The 18,516-nt window shown below is 29.7% G+C and overlaps 2 protein-coding genes and 1 long non-coding RNA gene across 4 annotated transcripts; 2 read left to right on the forward strand and 1 right to left on the reverse strand.

Moving 5' to 3' along the window:
* Positions 1–866: 866 nt before the first annotated feature.
* On the forward strand, positions 867–7,695 carry LOC132905624 (uncharacterized). The gene is made up of 6 exons (XM_060957109.1): positions 867–1,020; positions 1,161–1,336; positions 4,291–4,416; positions 5,049–6,079; positions 6,577–6,748; positions 6,958–7,695. Exons 2-6 carry the CDS (start codon positions 1,190–1,192, stop codon positions 7,072–7,074), a joined length of 1,593 nt encoding a protein of 530 aa, XP_060813092.1. The 5' UTR covers positions 867–1,020; positions 1,161–1,189; the 3' UTR covers positions 7,075–7,695.
* LOC132905626 (uncharacterized) lies at positions 4,295–8,461 on the reverse strand. The gene is made up of 2 exons (XR_009657833.1): positions 8,278–8,461; positions 4,295–4,890 (listed from the first exon to the last, which is right to left on the reverse strand). It is a non-coding gene; the product is annotated as an uncharacterized LOC132905626 (long non-coding RNA).
* A 6-nt stretch (positions 8,462–8,467) lies between these two features.
* Positions 8,468–18,514, forward strand: LOC132905621 (probable ribonuclease ZC3H12C). Of its 2 annotated transcripts, none has more exons than XM_060957105.1 (8): positions 8,468–8,848; positions 11,751–11,879; positions 12,600–12,708; positions 14,468–14,933; positions 15,663–15,948; positions 16,089–16,413; positions 16,515–16,770; positions 16,897–18,514. In XM_060957105.1, the coding sequence occupies exons 1-8, from the start codon at positions 8,741–8,743 to the stop codon at positions 17,243–17,245; spliced, it is 2,028 nt and encodes a 675-aa protein (XP_060813088.1). In that variant the 5' UTR covers positions 8,468–8,740; the 3' UTR covers positions 17,246–18,514. The 2 variants fall into 2 exon arrangements, with proteins under 2 accessions (XP_060813088.1, XP_060813089.1); XM_060957106.1 differs by lacking the exon at positions 8,468–8,848 and adding an exon at positions 11,046–11,391.
* Positions 18,515–18,516: the final 2 nt, after the last annotated feature.

Genomic DNA, 18,516 nt, shown 5'->3' on the forward strand with positions numbered 1-18,516 from the left:
CAACCTTCTTTCAGGTTTAGCAAAAAATATTACAAACAAAGATATATATTGCTGTTTACTCTTGCACTATTCTCTTTAGTTACGCACCGAAAATTCATACAATCCAATCGTAAAATACAGTTTGTTATTGTTTTGCCACAAGATTTCGAGTCAGTATCACTGATATTAACATAAATAGGGAACGATCACATGACAAAAGTCGAGTATTCAACCAATGAAAACATTTCACCAATCGCGAATAAACCTTTAAGTTGTCAATCATATATGATTTGCAAATATAATGCTGATTAGAATACTATCAAATAAAACATTAGCTAAATTATAAACCTAGAAAAATATATTTAATATTATAAAATCGCTAGCAAATATAAAAGGAAGGGCGACGCTTATTTTTGTACAAGTTAATATCCAATAATGAAAGACAATATTTACTAAAGACAGCAAAGGAAGCAATAATGATCAAAATCAGAATAAAAAAGTTGTTTGTCGCGCATAACCTTTTAAAATAATATGGTTAAATAAAAATTATAGTAAAACTTCAGGATGTATGATATAAAAAGCATAACAGAAGCATAACATAGCTATATATATCGCTTGAATCATTCTTTTAGATATTTATAAGAAGAGAATATGTTAATCTTAGTGAAGTACAATTCAATATTTTTCTAATAATTGCTTACTTTTCACATATTAAAGCTTCTATATATTAAAAATGATATAAACTTTAATGAATTTTTATTTAGAAGAAATGTGCATATACATATATAAATTATACATATAAAAAAATATGAGAAGGCTTGTTAAAATAAATAATGTAAAATTCTTCATAATGTCATATATGAAGTAAATAAGAAGTAAATGAAATAATATAGATTTTATACATATAAAATCATAGGTTTATATAGATGTAAAATACATCACTCGATTGTCCTTCTAGAGTCTGGATATTGAAGATAATCAGAATTATAGACCATATAGCTATTTTATCGTTCTCATATTTGTGGGTTTTGTTAGAATAAAGTATGTACATAGTGATATTTCATGTTATTTTTGTTTACCTTTGAAAAGAAATTAATTACAAGTATTAAAAATATGAAACTATACTAACTAAAGGTAAATAACACGGACGAATAATTTGGATAACCTATAACATTTTGTAGAAAAACATTACATTTGTGATGGTTTAAATATGGCTGGTGACAAAGTAGTAGGTGGTTCTTCGCATCTAACCAAGGAAAAACTACATAAAGAAGATACTCATAATGAAAATTTAAATGTAGAGGATGAATTTACAGAACCTATTGAATATGTACCTTGCCCTGAATTTAATTTTTCGGTAAGTCTTTTAAACAAGAAATTGTTGTACTTAGATATTTATATTTGCACTTAAATTGTTCAACGTCAAAGAAAAATTTCCAAATAATAAAATTGTGATATTATTATTATTATTTCTATTATTATTAATTTCTTAAATATTATACTAAAAATTCTAACGAAAATAAATATAGTTATTAGTATAGTTATTAATATAATAATATATAATAATAAAATAATAATATTTGCAGTTATAAAATATGTGCAATATAAATATGTATGTTCTCATCAATTTAAAAATTAGTTTATATATTCAATTTATATTAAAAGAAATAAATTTTTATCTAAATGATGTATATGAATATTATTCCAGGAATATTTGACATTTATATACATATATATATATTTTTTTATACATATATAATCATATTACATCTAATAACTATTTGTGTAAACAATTATTTTTTATATTTAAAATTATATATATTAAACATCTGCTCATGACAGATAATTTATTTTTCTTATAATATATAGGTTTGTATTTTCTAGAAATATAATACATATCGTTATATTCAGACCAATTATTGTCATTTAGAATTTATATCTGCAAATTGTACATTTATACATCAGACATAAATTTTTACAAGCCATTAGCATTTATGATTTTTCTTAAACTCTAATCTTTTCATCTAAACTAAAAACATTAAATTTTCATTTTTCACTGCATGCAACTACATTTCACAAATTTTTACCTTTGTTAACATATGGTTTAGCAAATTTAAGATACTTTTGTTTATTAATTGCACTAATAAAGAGTTTTCTCTTGGTTATATAATCATCGCAATGCTTTATTGATTTGTTCACATTGAAATCAACTGAAATTGGATGATAACAATATTTGAATTTCAAAGCATTATCCAGTGTAAGATTTGAGCAATCTAATAAGACAAATTGTGTCTAAGAAATATTATTTTTTATTAGTTTCATGGGATGTTCTATTAATATAAAACATAATATTCTACTGAATGTTAATGATAATCTTATATATACTTAGAAATATTTAATATTAAAAAGTCAATTAAATAAAGTGAAAAAGAAAAACATCTGGGAAATAATAGTAGAAGTAGAAATAAGGGAGATCATAGTAAGTTAATGATTTTTAATTTCCAGTTTTCTTTTAATTTAAAAACATCTTTCCTTCCCTCTGTCTCGTTCCTTCTCTGTTTTTTCAAGTAGAAATTTATAGAAGACTATTCTGTTGAAAACGACTCCAAACCTGGTATCACTCGTTTTATTTTTAAATAATATCATAATTATATAAAAGGATTAATTTACATTTCGTATTGTTGCATTTTCGGATTTCCTCAGTGCTCATGACTTATTTAGGAACAGGTATCGTATCCGCGGTTCCGTATATTCACGATAAAGTTTGAAATTATTATATATTACTCAAGTATGAGGATCTTACAAAGATTCTGTAGTTTGAATGACTTTATACGCTATTTCTCTTAACAAACGTCTTTCGTCTTAAAAGTACAGTGGCTCACGAAAGTATTCAAGCACTTATCAGAATTTTTGTATGAATATATTATGTTTATTATACGAAACTTCCTAAAATTTCATTAGCGCTATAATAAGACACGATTATTGTGATTATAATAGTAAAATTTAAAACAATTCGGAAATGTGTAGAGAAATTACAAAACATTTATTCCAAACATAAACTTAATGACAAACATAAACTTAATTGAATAAAATTAATATACAACATGAATAGTAGTCTTAAATATACCCATTAGCTAGAGATGCACTACATATTGTGGTTTATTAATATAATGAATAATTAACTGTTCAAATTTGGTGATCTTTGGAAAATATATGCTTCCAATAAATACTCGTATCTTGTAACTTCTATATACATTTTCAGGACCATTTCCAATTTTACCAATATAATCACGACAGTCGTGTCTCGATATAATGCTAATGATTTCAAAATGTTTTGTATGATATATACATACAGAATTTCTAGAACTGTTTGGATACTTTCGTAAGCTACTGTATAGTTACCATACGTCCTGGTTTTCAACCCTTGTGCCAGTGACCCGGTCGGTTTACAACTACGTCCCGGTTTTTTGATTTCTTGATTTTCAACATTCAAGTTTTTAATCGACCATTCGTATATTTCACAATAAAGTAAATACCGTAGTAGCTAACTATCGTTTACACTTATAATCTGCAAATTATGGGCCATAAACATGGGTGTATAAAATAACCGGATTCGCAGTAATGTTGCCGTGTTGAAGCCTAAGATGTAAGAGGAAAACAGCGGAATGAGAACCTGTCGTTGTAAGAACTTGCAAGTTTTTTAGAGTACGTGTTACACAATTAAAAAAATTTTGTGATCTTATGGACGTTCAATAAAAGGATTCGTAAACATGAATTATTATATCTATTACAATTATATATATTATTCTTGAAACAACATTAAACAACAATGTTATTGTTTTTAATATCACATTGTTTTTTAATTTTAAATGTCACACTGAAGTATTTATCAAATTACTGTGTTAGTATAACAAGTGTGTATAATTATTTATAAATGTAAATAAATATGTATAAAACACTTTGCTTTGTTAATTCTTTTATATATAATATTTATCATTAATTTTATTAGTTAGTTAACTAGATATTTCAAAAAGTATTGATAGTACTAAACTGGTGATCATTTACACTTAAAATGATATTTGTAATTTCAGTAATTCAAGATTTTTTATCATTTTATGGAAGCTCTTTATCTGTATAACTTATAACAAAATATTAAAGACTTTTTATTATTATTTATTTAAATTATGAAGTTTACTAATAACTAAATTTTATTTCATTTATTTTGGAAATGATACATTTTATATAATAACTTTTAATACAAAGTCTCGCATTACATTATATTACTGCAAATATTTTATATATTTGTTTTAGACGATTACTTGTTGTTTCTGCAATGGATATTATGGACCATGTTTTGAGGAACCTGTTTGTCCAACATGTCACGCATTTCTATTTCCTAATGACATCGGTTTTTTACCAGTTCCCATTTTCAGTCAAGTATGTTGTATTGTTTTATATACGTATACATAGTAGAACTTCATTTATTTAAATATCATACAATTATATGATATAATAATGCCTAATTTTATCGTCTATTTAATGTTCATCATCAAAGTATCGCCCTTGTAACTTCTTCAATAATCCTTCCTAATAGGTCACCTCCTATTCTCTGCACGCGAACTGCGATCATATTTAACGAATCTCTCTTCTTCACTGTTACTATGGTTGATCATCTTGTATCCTTTACTTGATAGTGACTCATACTCTTCTCAATAATTCGTGTGAATTTCTGTACAAATAGATATGCGCTTCTTTATCGGGAAAACGAGCATTTTCACATTTCTTTTATTTTTTGAAAATCTTTCAAGTCTGTAATTCCCATCGTAATTAAATATTTCCAGTATCCAGCTTTTTTATATTCAATCTCGATTATATTTTCATTTATCAATTTTCGTCCAATCGATGCTCTGCCTTTAATGTAAAAGATAAACATTTTTGTGACTAATTATTTGATAAAAATCCAGTTATCTGTGTTTCATACGAATAAATGAAGTTCATTAGCAAACAAGAAAAAAAAGATATGTATGTGTGTACTTATATACATATTGTCTTTTATTTTTTACATATAGAAATCAGATGATGAAGATTCAGGAAATGACGAGCCAACAGAACTTTATTACAATCATGAAAGAAGAGCAAGTCAACAGCAACAAAATTCTGCGCAAAACGCGAATGTGTCAAACTTAGTGAAAAGATCCGGTGTACGCTGTATCAAGCCTCCGAGATATGGTTCAAGGAACAGACATATTTTACTTGCGCAGCAACTACATCACGGTATAAATACAAGTAGCCCAAAAAATATGGCAGTTGTATCGCAAAATGCGCAGCTTTCACACAGCGTCCATTCTGACAGTATGCAAAATATAGATAATGGAAACAATGATACTCATCGTGAAAATTATAAAGAAAAAGATTCCACTTCTAGTTCTGCACGTGTGGCAGATGGACCATTACATAACATTGTCCCATTCCAGAGAGTTAAGGAAGTAGAAAGTCGACCACATTATTATCGGAATTACAAAGTACAAAATAATACAGGAGAAATGTCAAGATCGAATAACTTGTCTGAACGATTAGAGATGTTAACGAATTATAAGCACGTCGAATATGAATCTATCGCTGAACCAGGCTTAATGGAAAGATTACCACCTGAAGTATTGTTAGTTGTCTTCTCACATTTGGATGATGTTAGTCTTTGGTCAGCTGCGAATGTTTGCCGTAGATGGTGTGGTTTGTTATCGACACACGTAACGCCACAGCAGTGGCAACGAAATGTGAAATTACGATGGCCTTTATACAAACCTATTGGAACTGTTAAAAACTGGTATAAACTATATGATTTTTTGGCTTCTTCAGCGCCTTGTAGAACGTGTTTAGCACAAGCGTGTTTGATGTCTCGATCGCCAAGTATTGAAGAGAATTCATGGAGAAAAAATCGTTTGCATAGCGAGCTTAAAAGTTTAAGAATAGATCCTCCTGAGGGTATTGAAGCAACACCCTTGGATCAGAAATGTTGCCATTGGCAAGCTACGATAACCGGACCTGTAGGGAGTCCGTACGAAGGAGGTTTATTTTATCTTTACCTGCAAGTCCCGTGCACGTATGTATAAATGTGTATTTTTCTTATTATTAGAGGTATGCGAGAACTTAAACATGTTAGATCGAGTCAAGTCGAGAATTTTCCTCGGAGTCGGATCAGATTTTTGAAAGTATCTCGCGACTCATAAATATCAAAATTTTCGAAAATTGAGAGAATCTGAATCACATTTCGGGACAGTCTTTTTTAAATATAAGCAATTATTTCAATTTCCAAATTTTCTTGAGATATTTTTGACTGCTTTACATTATAAAATTATATTGATTTACCTATGTTTTTTACTATTAATTTATGTTCCTACATACTTCATATGTAGGAATGTAAAATAAATTTAACAAATAAAAATAACAGATTTCTTAAGAGTAAATCTTGTCGAAATCAATGTTTACAGATTGATATAGTCTCTCTTCGGTTAGATGTAATAAATATTATTTATATAATCGTTGTTCGATTTCAATTTTCTAATTTCTTTTTCTTACATTCTTCTTAAACTTTTGCAGTTACCCTTTGTATCCACCGATAGTAAGATTTCTTACAAAAATACTTCATCCAAATGTTTCTAGACATGGTGATGTTGGAATAGACTCAATACTTCATAACTGGTCGTTAGCATTAACAATTTCGAAGGTGTTAATCAGTGTTCAAAGCTTGCTCACGGATCCATATTGTCAGGTAATATAGAGAATAATAATAATTTAACAAACATTGCACTCATTTATTTTTTAAAACTATTTATAAATAAATTACATTGTGTTAATAATCACATGTCGGTGATAATTATATAAGATTTTTAATCGTATAATATTTAAAAAATAATATTAAAGTTAATATAACACATCGTTAATATTAATAATATATATTAATAAATATAAAATGTACAGGTCTGTATGGAACCGGAATTGGGAGAAATGTATATGAACGATCGTGAAAGGTTTGATGAAATCGCGAGAGCATGGACATGGCGATATGCTATGCATGATGTTGTCACTCCATTATAAACAATTTATAAATATCGTATTTCTTATATATAGGGTGTCAAAAAAAGGATTTAGAAACTTCAAACAAACGCTTTATTTACTGAAGAAAGGAAAAAACTTCGATTTAATATTTATAACAAATTAGAATTTCTGTAACATATAAACGTCTTTATTTATGAAAAGAGATCTCAAATGTTTGAAATAGTTTGGATATATGCCATCGAATCTTTATTTTTATTAATTTAACTCATTTTAATCTAAACTCTGCTTACAAAATTGTTAGTTACCCTAGTGAACGTTATGAAATTACAGAGCTTGTAACTCTTTTCTTTAGACAATTGCACCATTCTTGCAGGAAATATTTATTAAGATCAATTTAATAATTTTCTAGTTTATAATAACGTTCATATAAAGAGTTACATATTTAAGATCATGCCAGTAGATAAATAGATGTAGCAGTTGAAATATATTATTACCCGTTATGTAACTTGTATACATATAAATATGTCTCCAAAATTTGCATTTGATTTAATAATTACCTATATTAATTTTGTGTGTACTATGCTATTTAATTAATATGTATTTCGTAAATTAATGTTACTAGAAAACAGAGCCAGAAAATAAAGAGGATTCTGTATATAAGTATATTTTTTAGTATAGATAATAATAAAGTTACAGTTAGGGCAAAATCAAGTTTCGATCTTATATATCACTTTACAGGTTTGTATCTTGCCGATATGGCATTCATAAGAGCAATTTTATTGTATATTTTATGTACTATCTAGAAAACGGAAAAACAACTGTATCGTAGTAAGAAATCGTTTACGAGCTATAATAATCCTTTTAGTCCCTTCAAACTTTCATTATCTTTATTACTTCTATTTTCACCATGATTTTGTAAAAGCAACAGAAATTATTAATTATTTCAAAAACATGCAGCACGAACAGACAAAAGTCGTATTAACAATATTAATATAATTCCTTATTTATTTAGTGTTATCATATACATATTATTATCGTATTAATTAAAAAATTTCTCATATACTTTGACATTACCTATTTTATTACATTACCACTGATATACAATGTTTATCAAAGGTTAAATTAAGATAAAACTACAATACGTATGTATATATAGTTTAAAGGGACATACGTATTTCTTTTAATATCGAATAATAACAGGTAACATTTAAAAGTTAGTAAAATTAAAATTATAACTCTAACCTCGTATTAAAGGATATAGATAACTTGTACACATTATTCATTTGTTCATAAACTAATTAGTATTTCACTTGGTTCGTGGCCATCGCTGCATATGACGATGTGACGACATTGCTTGGAGACCATGGCAAGTAGTGGGGGTAATGACGTCGTAGCTCTCGCTTGCTCCATTCACTGACCGGCCGTCGCCGCGAGTAGTCGTGAGTTTGTCCTGCTTTCTTCTGCACATCGATACCGTTCCAGGATCTAACGGAATATCCCGGAAGCGTGTTTTGGACTTTCCTATTTCTTTCTGTTGAAATCTTTCCCACAGATTACCACGGATTCCTGTTATCTCTATAATAAGTATCGAGTAACAATCGACGCATTTTAATCAAAGCCTGGAATGTATTTGTGAAAGCTGCTTATTCTTTCCATCTTTCTTCCTTTCGTGCTTTGCATTGTGTGCGCGCGCGTGCTTGTGTGTATGATTTGTATACATAATAGTATTTGTACGGATTCGAGAAGGTCTTTGGACGCGAAAGGATACGATCGATTACAATTCGTGGAAGGAGATATGACCGTCGCCGGAAAGGTAAGTTCTTTTAGTAATTGCTTTCGATTTTTGGTTTCTAAACCATTCGTTTGTATATTATTATTGTGTATCTTATATCTAAAAATTAGAAACCATAATATCGGAAATCTGTCATTCACGATTTCTACGTTTATTTTGTACTACATTGTTTTGTATTTTTAAGCGTGACAATTTAGATTAGATACGGATACAGTAATGGTAGCCTTTACTGTGTTTCCGTTGATTAAAAGTATTCTACAATATAGCTTAAGTACTTTTTTTTATTACATACTTATATAATATACTATATATTAAGCAATGTTAGAGAACGAAAGAAAAATATTTCATGAATGTGTTTATTTCATTAATGAACTGTTATTACGATATGAAAGGCGTTACCTGTATATAAATCACTTTACTTGCTTATTGTTTTATTTAACATTTATAACTTTCATTTGGAATACATTTATATTTTCTTTCCTGGTTTTTCTCATACCGATTAATGACATATTCTTTCTGTTTTATTGTTTTATAAGTAATTATGTTAGAGTGAGATCATGACCTAAATTGGGCGATCTAACAAATTGGAATGGTAATATTTCTTAATATTCTAGAACTCGTCGCGAAGTAATTACAAGAATCATTATATTCATTTTCATGTCGTTCTCTCAGGATAGAAATTTTTATCTCATACAAAGTGTATTAGTCCAGAATTTGGTTTCAATTGTGGTTTCAAGTAAATATCTCAAAAATCATATAATCACTACAAGCTGTCTAATCTCCTTCAAATTTGCTGAAACAAAACCTGAATTACAGACTTCATCCAGCTCCAATCATTCAGTTTTCTCGGCGCCAAAGGATATACAAATATACACACGTAGGGTATTCGCTTTTACGAATTAATTGGTTCCTGGCGATCGTTGGTAAATCAGGAATTCGTAAAGCGGGAGTTTATCTCTTAGAAGTAATGCTAATTTCGTTCGTAAGAAGGAACAAACAAGGAATAAAATATACAGAATAAATATCAAACGATAAGAAAAGTCTTTACTGAACAAAGATCTGCATATGTAAGAAAACTTCTCAATTGAAGAAAATTATTTGAAAAAAGATTAGTTCATCATTTCATCACCGGGTAAATCGATGGTCGTAGAGATGGAGTAGGAGATATATCTATTAGAAAGCTTCGGTGCATCTTCTTTTAAGAAAGAAACGCCTCCAATTGTCTTTGCCGCGCATAATTTAAATTAAATACGTGACTCCAATAAATTCGCGAAGATAAGGATTCGTAAGGTTAGAACAGCTAACGATACAAAAACATTGTATCATTCTAACTGAAACTATTATACTGAAAATTTGACATATTTAAACCAACCTTCATCCGCAGACGTAATAGTGGCGCTAAATGGAACTAAAGCACGCGAAAAAATACCGGTGGTTGGAAAAATAATAGAAAAGCAGCTCGAAGGAAACACAATTATAGTATCAACCGTATGTACATAAATAGTCACTTAGCACGACTCCAACAAAATGTCACGTTATCTTAAATAATTTTGTAACCGTGACTAAAATCAGACGTTATATCTTAATTCCAAACGTAAGAATACAGAAAGCTAATCGACGTAGGAAATACACTTCCGTTTATCCCCCGTCTCCCTATGTCATTTCCAATGTAAATTAGTTCTTGTTTAACATTTTTCTAATGATATCCACCAATTTGTGCGTTCGATATAGAAAATGAGATTAAAAAGAAATTTTTTTTATATGGTGGTTAGTTATATAGTGATATATATATCAGCGACGACAATGCGAATACAGAGAGATATTTACTACTTGTTTTCAGAAAAAAGAAAACGCTTGAAACGTGGTTTTTATCACAGAGATTTTCACTTGAAGTTCATTTGATATGGTATTCGTTGCTAGAATAATTGTGTTTAGGGCAATGTAAAAGGATATGTTTGACGGTAAACTGACAATTGATAGATATCGTAGATTGGTAGGTTAGATTTTGAGATTAGACATGCGCGCGTGAGTGAGCCTGATGTGACTACGTCTACGTCTGTTTAAATACGATTTAGTGTCGGCGATGAAGATTCCTAATGTGAACCGAAATGCAATTCTTATCAAAGATAAGTCTACGAATGTGCAATGGCGATCTGTCTCACGTGTTCGAGATAATTACTAAAATTATCGTTATCGAAATCTTCCGTTGGTAATAAAAATGTTAAAAAAAGAATATAGTATAAATCGGTCTTTCGAGCGAAAGTTTTCTTTTTTGAATCTTTTCCTCTTGGACACAGCTACGTTTAACGCGTTCAGACGTAGCAACGTTAACGATAAGAATCTTTAATCCGATAGTGTTAAGTGTGTATAAATATTTATTTCGTGTATATTTAGAAGAAAGATGAAAGTGTAGAAGAATAAAAATAAATTGTATTCAAACTATTTCTTTCGTTTTTAATTGATTCCAAGTCCGTTATCTTCGTCGTTAGTGCGAAGAAGTTTTATGTGCCACGAGTCAACAGAAGAAAGTCGTAATGATGCAATTAGTAGAATCAAGTGAAAATGTGCGTGAATAAATCCATCACTGCGCAAATGTTAAGACTAATGCATTTTGTTTTACTTGCTCTTTCAAAAATTTAGCTTCGTCTAAAGATTTAATGATATTTAAAATTTCGATAATACGGATTTTCCTTCGTTTGCATTATATTTGGCCCATTAATATTATCGCAATAATTGTCATCGATCAGCTAATTATCGTTAGCCGACTAACAGTTGCGCTCAATGATATTGTCATAAATTAGAAAATGTGATAAGAGGGGAATGTAATAGGTGAATTATAATTTCATAGATAAAATGTATTCGGTATGTTCTCAAAATCTTTGTCGATACGGATCACCGCTTGATCGTTTAATTTTGCTTTCAGAAATACGTTGATTGTACCGTTCTGGAAACTGAAAGTATTGCTGACGCAGAAGATTCTTCCTACGATAGCGACTACGAAGCTGAAGATTCAGTGGGATCTACGAATATTCATTCACAAGTGGAATTGCAGGTACTTGTACAAGTATTTACGTATCTATGGACTTTTATGACACTTTTGTATTGTCGTGTCTGTAGGAATGATCGCTCCATCTGTGAATTCATGTTTTAACCAAAAATTTGATGCACGGACGTAGTGAAGAAGCGCGCGAGAAGAAACATCTTGCATTTTCTCACGGGAGATCATTTTTCCACGTTTTATCGCATTCGAGATATAATTTCATTGCACGTTCTATCGCAAAATAATTTATTTATAAATTTTACGACATTGTAAACGTTCCAGGAAACCAAAATATTTGTTCGACTTTGTAAAAGTAATGCAACAGATTTTTTACAAAATTATAATTTATTTGTATAAGACGCGTAATCTTTAAATAAACGACATTTTTTTATATGTAAATATTCATCGAAAACATAAGGATTTTCTTTTATATAAGAATTTACTATCATCGTTTGTCTATCAAAATCTGAAGAAATTTAATCTTTTTAACATTTTGTGCCTATGTGCGATATTTTATTTCATTTGCATTTTAATTATAATACAAGATTTTTTCTCAAAATCCTCCTACCAAGAAAAAGAGCATCCGTTACTAGGAGATATCCTGTTCGGTTAACAGAATATTCGGATAGTAGAAAGTTCCCTAATTATTAGGATATTTGGATAGAGGAAGATGAAATGAAAAATTTCATTAACTCATTGTCTTCGATTAATAGCTTTCATTTCGAATTATAGGTATCTACGTCAAGTCATTCAGATGTGTCCCGGACCGCCTCAGATACGTTGGCTGCTGAATTTGCAGAATATGTCACAGTGCAAGGAAGTCCACCGGTTCAGAGTCCAGGTACAAGATTTATTAAAAAAAAAAGTCATTTATCTTCAACTAACTAAATGTAAAAAGATTTCGTATTTTATCAGTAACCTAATGTATTGTTAACAATAACGATTCGATAAATTTAACAACTATTATTATTAAATATTTAACAATGATATCTCGGGTAAAATATTATTATTAGCTTTAATATCGTTAAATTCTAGATAAACGTAAATTTATTTCGAAAAGCTTTCTACTTACCTACGTGGAGATCGTTTATAGGTTTGTGTATACGTATGCTAATCTGTTAAAAATCTTAAATTGATACTTTCCCTTGGAAAAGTAATAATATCATCGCTTCTCCTCAAACCTCTCTTAGATGTACAGTTTTGAAATCATGCACTTCGAAATCATCTTTAAACTTTTGTCATGACATCGTGCACATACCTATCACAAATTTCTCTAACATTTTAGGAATTCCTCCCCTCCTGGCACTGATGCTTCGTGTGTTCCAACCGAAGATCCTAAGCTTCTTTATGTGACAGGCCATCATAGATATTTGAGTCTATTCGAGGTCGGGTTTCTTACTACTCTCCTCGGTGAGTTTGCCCTCGTTCACCTGCTTCTTTTATTTATTACCCATTTTAAAGCACAATTCTTCCAACTCACAGAAATGAGACGTTCTCCTGCTAACTATCGATCTTTTGATTAATCCGTTAATCCTTTTCTGGTCAGGTGCGTTAATACCTCTCTTCGTATTATTTTTCAAGATCTCCTTTAGACTTAAATATTTACATACTACCTTAATATTTACTATATTATTTATTCGACTTATCGTTTAAACGACATTCATTTTTATCTTGCTTTTTTAAGCTTGGCTTCTTTAAAATACACTTAAATCGTTTAATTTAATAACATCATTCTTTAAACGTTTTATTTTGTATTTATTATGTTATCAATAGATATATGGTATTTATTTTTGGTTCATAGTTTTATTAATAAGGGGATAATAGCTGCTGATAGTTTAATCTCCACGTAGGCAAGTACTTAGCAATATTTCAATTTTTACTCATCATAGTTATTAATAATATAGGTCTTCCTTTGATAGATAATAATATCTAACTAAGCTTAGGGTGTATATACATTGCATATACCTAAGTGTTGGAGTTAAAGTACCTGGAACGATTCCATTTATATGTTCTCGTACCTTTGGCAATATTGGCAAACGATAGATTTCGTTTCTTTTCTAAGCTTTAGTTTTATCGTATGCTTACTTTTTTATCATCTTTGCGTGATATTCCAGTAACGTTATATGTCTCCTATTCGAAAGACCATACTACTGTGAAGGTTGAATATAGTATTATCATTAAATCTCATAGATTACAGTGTATAAATAGCTATTATTTGAAAAAGAAAATTTATAAATGTAGCTTCTAGTTGCGCACTGAATATCGCGGAAGACAATAATATTCGTGAACTTTATTCATTCTATCTCTTTGCCATTTGATACTGCTACTCCGCCGCTATAGTCTTCACGATCTTCATTTCCACGACAATTTCACTGCTTTGGTCATCTCGAAGACATGATTTATCCACCGATACTGTCTATGTAGCATTTGTTTCTATTTTCTCATAGTCCGGTTTAAACTTCTCAAATTGTCTTTTCTTCATATGTATTTGAACGTAATGCGATTAACATAGCCATGTCATCAAGCCACGTTTAACGCTAGCTTCGTACAAGAGACTATCGTATGTTGTTAAAATTGTTAAATATTTATTTTTTTTTTAGGGTATACTGCCCGAGTAGAATTCGCTCTTAAGCTTGGATACACGGAACGTTTAGTTCAAACAGCGTTGGAAAAATTGGGTCCAGATCCGGAACAAAACGAACTTTTGGCTGAGTTGATAAAACTCGGTGCTAGCTGTTCTCAAAAATCGGTTGATACACCAGAGGAGCCTGATAATGTCGCGGACACTGATTTAATGTCCAATGAAAACAGCGGATGCTCCAGTAGTCTCAGATCTGTTGTAATTGATGGAAGCAATGTGGCGATGAGTCATGGAAACAAGGAAATATTTTCTTGTAGAGGAATTAAAATTTGCGTGGATTGGTTTAAAGCTCGAGGGCACAAAGAAATTACCGTATTTGTGCCGAAGTGGAGAAAGGAAACTTCCAGGATTGATAATCCGATCGCCGACCAAGAAATTTTGGGAGAATTGGAGAGGGATCGTTTGTTGGTTTTTACTCCATCCAGGTTTGTATATCAATGTATGAGTCAATTAATCAATGCATATAACGTATGAATAATGTACGGTGATATACAAAAGTGTTTTAGGATCAATTTTAGCTAATATTTGAGTATCACGGCATATTATGCAAAAGAAAATAGTTTAACAAATAGCTGCTATTAGACATAGGATATATATAGATGGTACAAAAGTTAAATGGTTTCTTCAAACTAAAATGAGATTATAATAACTATAATGAAGAATACAAATTTAAAGCGTTATTTATCAATATTTAAAAGTTATTAATTATTATTAATATTTATAAAAGTTACTATTAATACTTAAAAATAGTTTGTCTCTGCAGAAAACAAATCTAGGTCAGCCTAAGCGATAGCGATCCTTGAACCTAACGATACATCCGGCCATTTCATAATAAATAACTTTCTAAATAAAACTCTATTTTAATAAAATTCAACTTGAGAAAGACCAACTTATCGATTCTTACAAAGTATTTCCATTATTTAACATCATGTATTTTTGTTGTATTTTTTCTACTTAATATGTCTCTAAGTATATAAGTATTTAATACAATATAAGTATTTAAGCATTAAGGACTTAAAAGGCAGCATTTACTATGAAGACGCATCGAAAGTATTAATATATATTATTATTGACTGTTAATAGTAACGGTAACTCTGCAAGAAATGATTTTAAATCCTTATTACTTTAAAATAGTTCTTAATTGTTCATTTTAGATTAGTTGGTGGGAAAAGAATGGTTTGTTACGATGATCGCTATATTTTGAAACTCGCAGCAGAAATCGATGGTATTGTTGTCAGCAATGATAATTACAGAGATTTGGCACAGGAAAATCCGGAATTTCGAAAAGTTGTAGAAGAAAGAATTTTGATGTATACTTTTGTAAATGATCGCTTTATGCCACCAGACGATCCACTAGGTAGAAGCGGTCCCACTTTAGACAATTTTTTGAGAACTTTTCCCAAAAAATCTGATCCAGCACCACCTTGTCCATACGCGAAGGTATGTTAAATATTGTCTAGATTTTATCAAATTATTTAAACAATAACTAATTCTGTAAGTATTTGGAAGAATTTATTAGAAACAACAATAATCAAGAAAGTGAGATAATATTGGTCAAAAATAATCTTTTTTCATTGCAGAAATGCACTTATGGAAATAAGTGTAAATTTCGACATCCAGAAAGAGGTCTTCATCCTCAAAAATCAGTCACAGAGAAATTAGTAGAACATGTACAAAAGCAGCTTCAAGTAAGAGGTTCAAGTCCAAATGTATTTTTATCCAGCAATATATCGACCAATGCGTTTCAACATCAACCGCTTTGTAAAACCAAATCAACAGTAACTACCAGTATCCAACCATTACCTTCGGTTACAAAAAGCAGATCTGCAGAAAATGTCACGCTTGATCAGTCAATGAATTCCACGATACATGGTTTACAAGTGCCACCTACCACAAGTTCTCAAGGTATTAGGATTTTCCCTAACGTATTTCTTTTAATGCAAAATAAATAATATTTATATTATTCTTATTTGTTTCTACTAAAACAAACTAATTTTTATTAACAGGTTATCGTTCTTCCTGTCGATCGACAGGAAGATTGAATAAACCAGAAACAGAGCCACCAAATATACATAAGAAACTGCAGAGGCAGTTAACTTTAAATCCAGTGTACGATCCTCGACTTCATCAGCTGAGACAATACCAGCAAGCATCTCAGACAAGTTCATTATCACAACAAACTGCAATAACATCTTCTACAGCACAGCACAGAGCCTTAAGTAGACATTCTAGTAACGAATCACCCTACAGAGCTGGCATGAAGTGAGTTCTTATTTTTTCTACAATTCTTATATTATAATATTGATTGTAAGATTCAATAATAATTAAGCGGGAATGACGAAAAAGAAAAATTTTTTTACAATCATAATTAATTAAACAATTGTTTAGTTGGGATCGTTCTGAAGGAGGGCAGTGTCATCAACACGTAACACGTATTGCTTCGGCGCCTGATTCTTACCAAGCTTGGTTATCAAATAATTCAAACTTGGCTGTACCATCAGGATCGTGTCAACGGCTGGGTGCTTCAGATTCACAGTTAAATGTCCCTACATCTCCCTTGTATTCGGCTATGCCGACGGATATGTTAAGGGATTTTCTCGATACCAGAACAAAAATACATTACCATTTGGCAAATATCTTTCCTGAAGAACATGTGAGAACTGCTATGCTAATTCATCCATTTGAAACAGATCCAATAGAAATCTGTGTTGCTATTTTGAAAATGTATCCCCAATAATGGAATAAGAATCATTTCGTACGTTTATTTAATTCATATTTATTAAATGAATATATCAACAGATATACAGTTTTAAAATATTTCAAGAATACTGTAATATTCATCGACTTTAGACTCAGCATAGACTTTTATAAACAGATTAAGCAAATATTTGTTATACAATTAATACTTTTTTTAATATCTCTATACTATATTTATTTTTCAAGAAGAGGAACAATCGTATCGAAAAGGTATTGAAAACCCCGTTACAATAATGAAACTCTTTAACTTTTAATTTTCATGTTTTAACCGATTCCGATAAGAAGTTGTTGATGGGAATAACGCTCGTCAATATTGCAAAGCTGTTCGGCATGTAATTAAAACTATTTTCATCATGTATGTACTGAAATTTGTTTACAAACGTGGAAAGGGTAGAAATATAAGGATAGTAATTTAAATTTTACACAATTTTACTTATTTATAGTCATAATGTAGTTTTTAAATTAGATTAAGAGAAAACTATCAGTAAAACACAAAAATTTATAACTTTGTAACATAGATCGTTAAAAATACTTAGAATGTTTTAAACGTATTTCCATTTTATCATTCAACAATTAACCGTGTATGCAAATTCGAAGTAATAAGTTATAAGCCAGAGAACCAAATTCAACACTTTAGGTTATGTTCTATTGTAATTACCAAGTTGATGATCTGAGAGTATTTATTACACCTTTTATCTCTTTTTTGTGTAATAGTACATGTAACCGTGTACTTACACTAATAAATCATTCCTATCTTTATATACTTATTGAGAAAACAAAGTATATTTATTTTGAATAAAATTGCTCGTTTTTTATTATAATTAAATTTTTTATTCTATTGAATATATACATATTACTAATATACTCTCTTTTTATTAAAGCCTTAGATCTTAAGAAAAACTAACAGTTTTCTTCTATTTTACACGAAAGTTAATAAATTATTTGAATATATATACATATATAATTCACATGTAAAAAATTTCTTTGTTCAGGGAGCACTCAAAATAAAATTGAGTTGATGTAATATAAAACATGCACATACATAGATTTAGAGTTTTTATATTGTATAATTTGTATTTTCTACATTCAGAATAATATTTTATAATAATTTAACCATGAAATCAGAATTTATTAATACGAATGACTTGTATACGAAGTACATAACACATCTTTTACTGCAACTTTAAAAGTTTATTACATATGAAATGTTTATTAAATATTAAGTATGAAATTGTTTTATTTAATGCTACG

This window comes from Bombus pascuorum, chromosome 3 (genome assembly GCF_905332965.1).
Source record: "Bombus pascuorum chromosome 3, iyBomPasc1.1, whole genome shotgun sequence".
NCBI classification, from domain to species: domain Eukaryota; kingdom Metazoa; phylum Arthropoda; class Insecta; order Hymenoptera; family Apidae; genus Bombus; species Bombus pascuorum.

Coding starts and splice junctions, on each gene's coding strand:
- LOC132905624 (XM_060957109.1), top strand. CDS start 1,190: ATGGCTGGTGACAAAGTAGTAGGTGGTTCTTCGCATCTAACCAAGGAA. Junction 1,337..4,290: donor GCCCTGAATTTAATTTTTCG/GTAAGTCTTTTA, acceptor TATTTGTTTTAG/ACGATTACTTGTTGTTTCTG. Junction 6,749..6,957: donor TCACGGATCCATATTGTCAG/GTAATATAGAGA, acceptor TAAAATGTACAG/GTCTGTATGGAACCGGAATT.
- LOC132905621 (XM_060957105.1), top strand. CDS start 8,741: ATGATTTGTATACATAATAGTATTTGTACGGATTCGAGAAGGTCTTTG. Junction 14,934..15,662: donor TTGGTTTTTACTCCATCCAG/GTTTGTATATCA, acceptor TGTTCATTTTAG/ATTAGTTGGTGGGAAAAGAA. Junction 16,414..16,514: donor ACCTACCACAAGTTCTCAAG/GTATTAGGATTT, acceptor TTTTATTAACAG/GTTATCGTTCTTCCTGTCGA.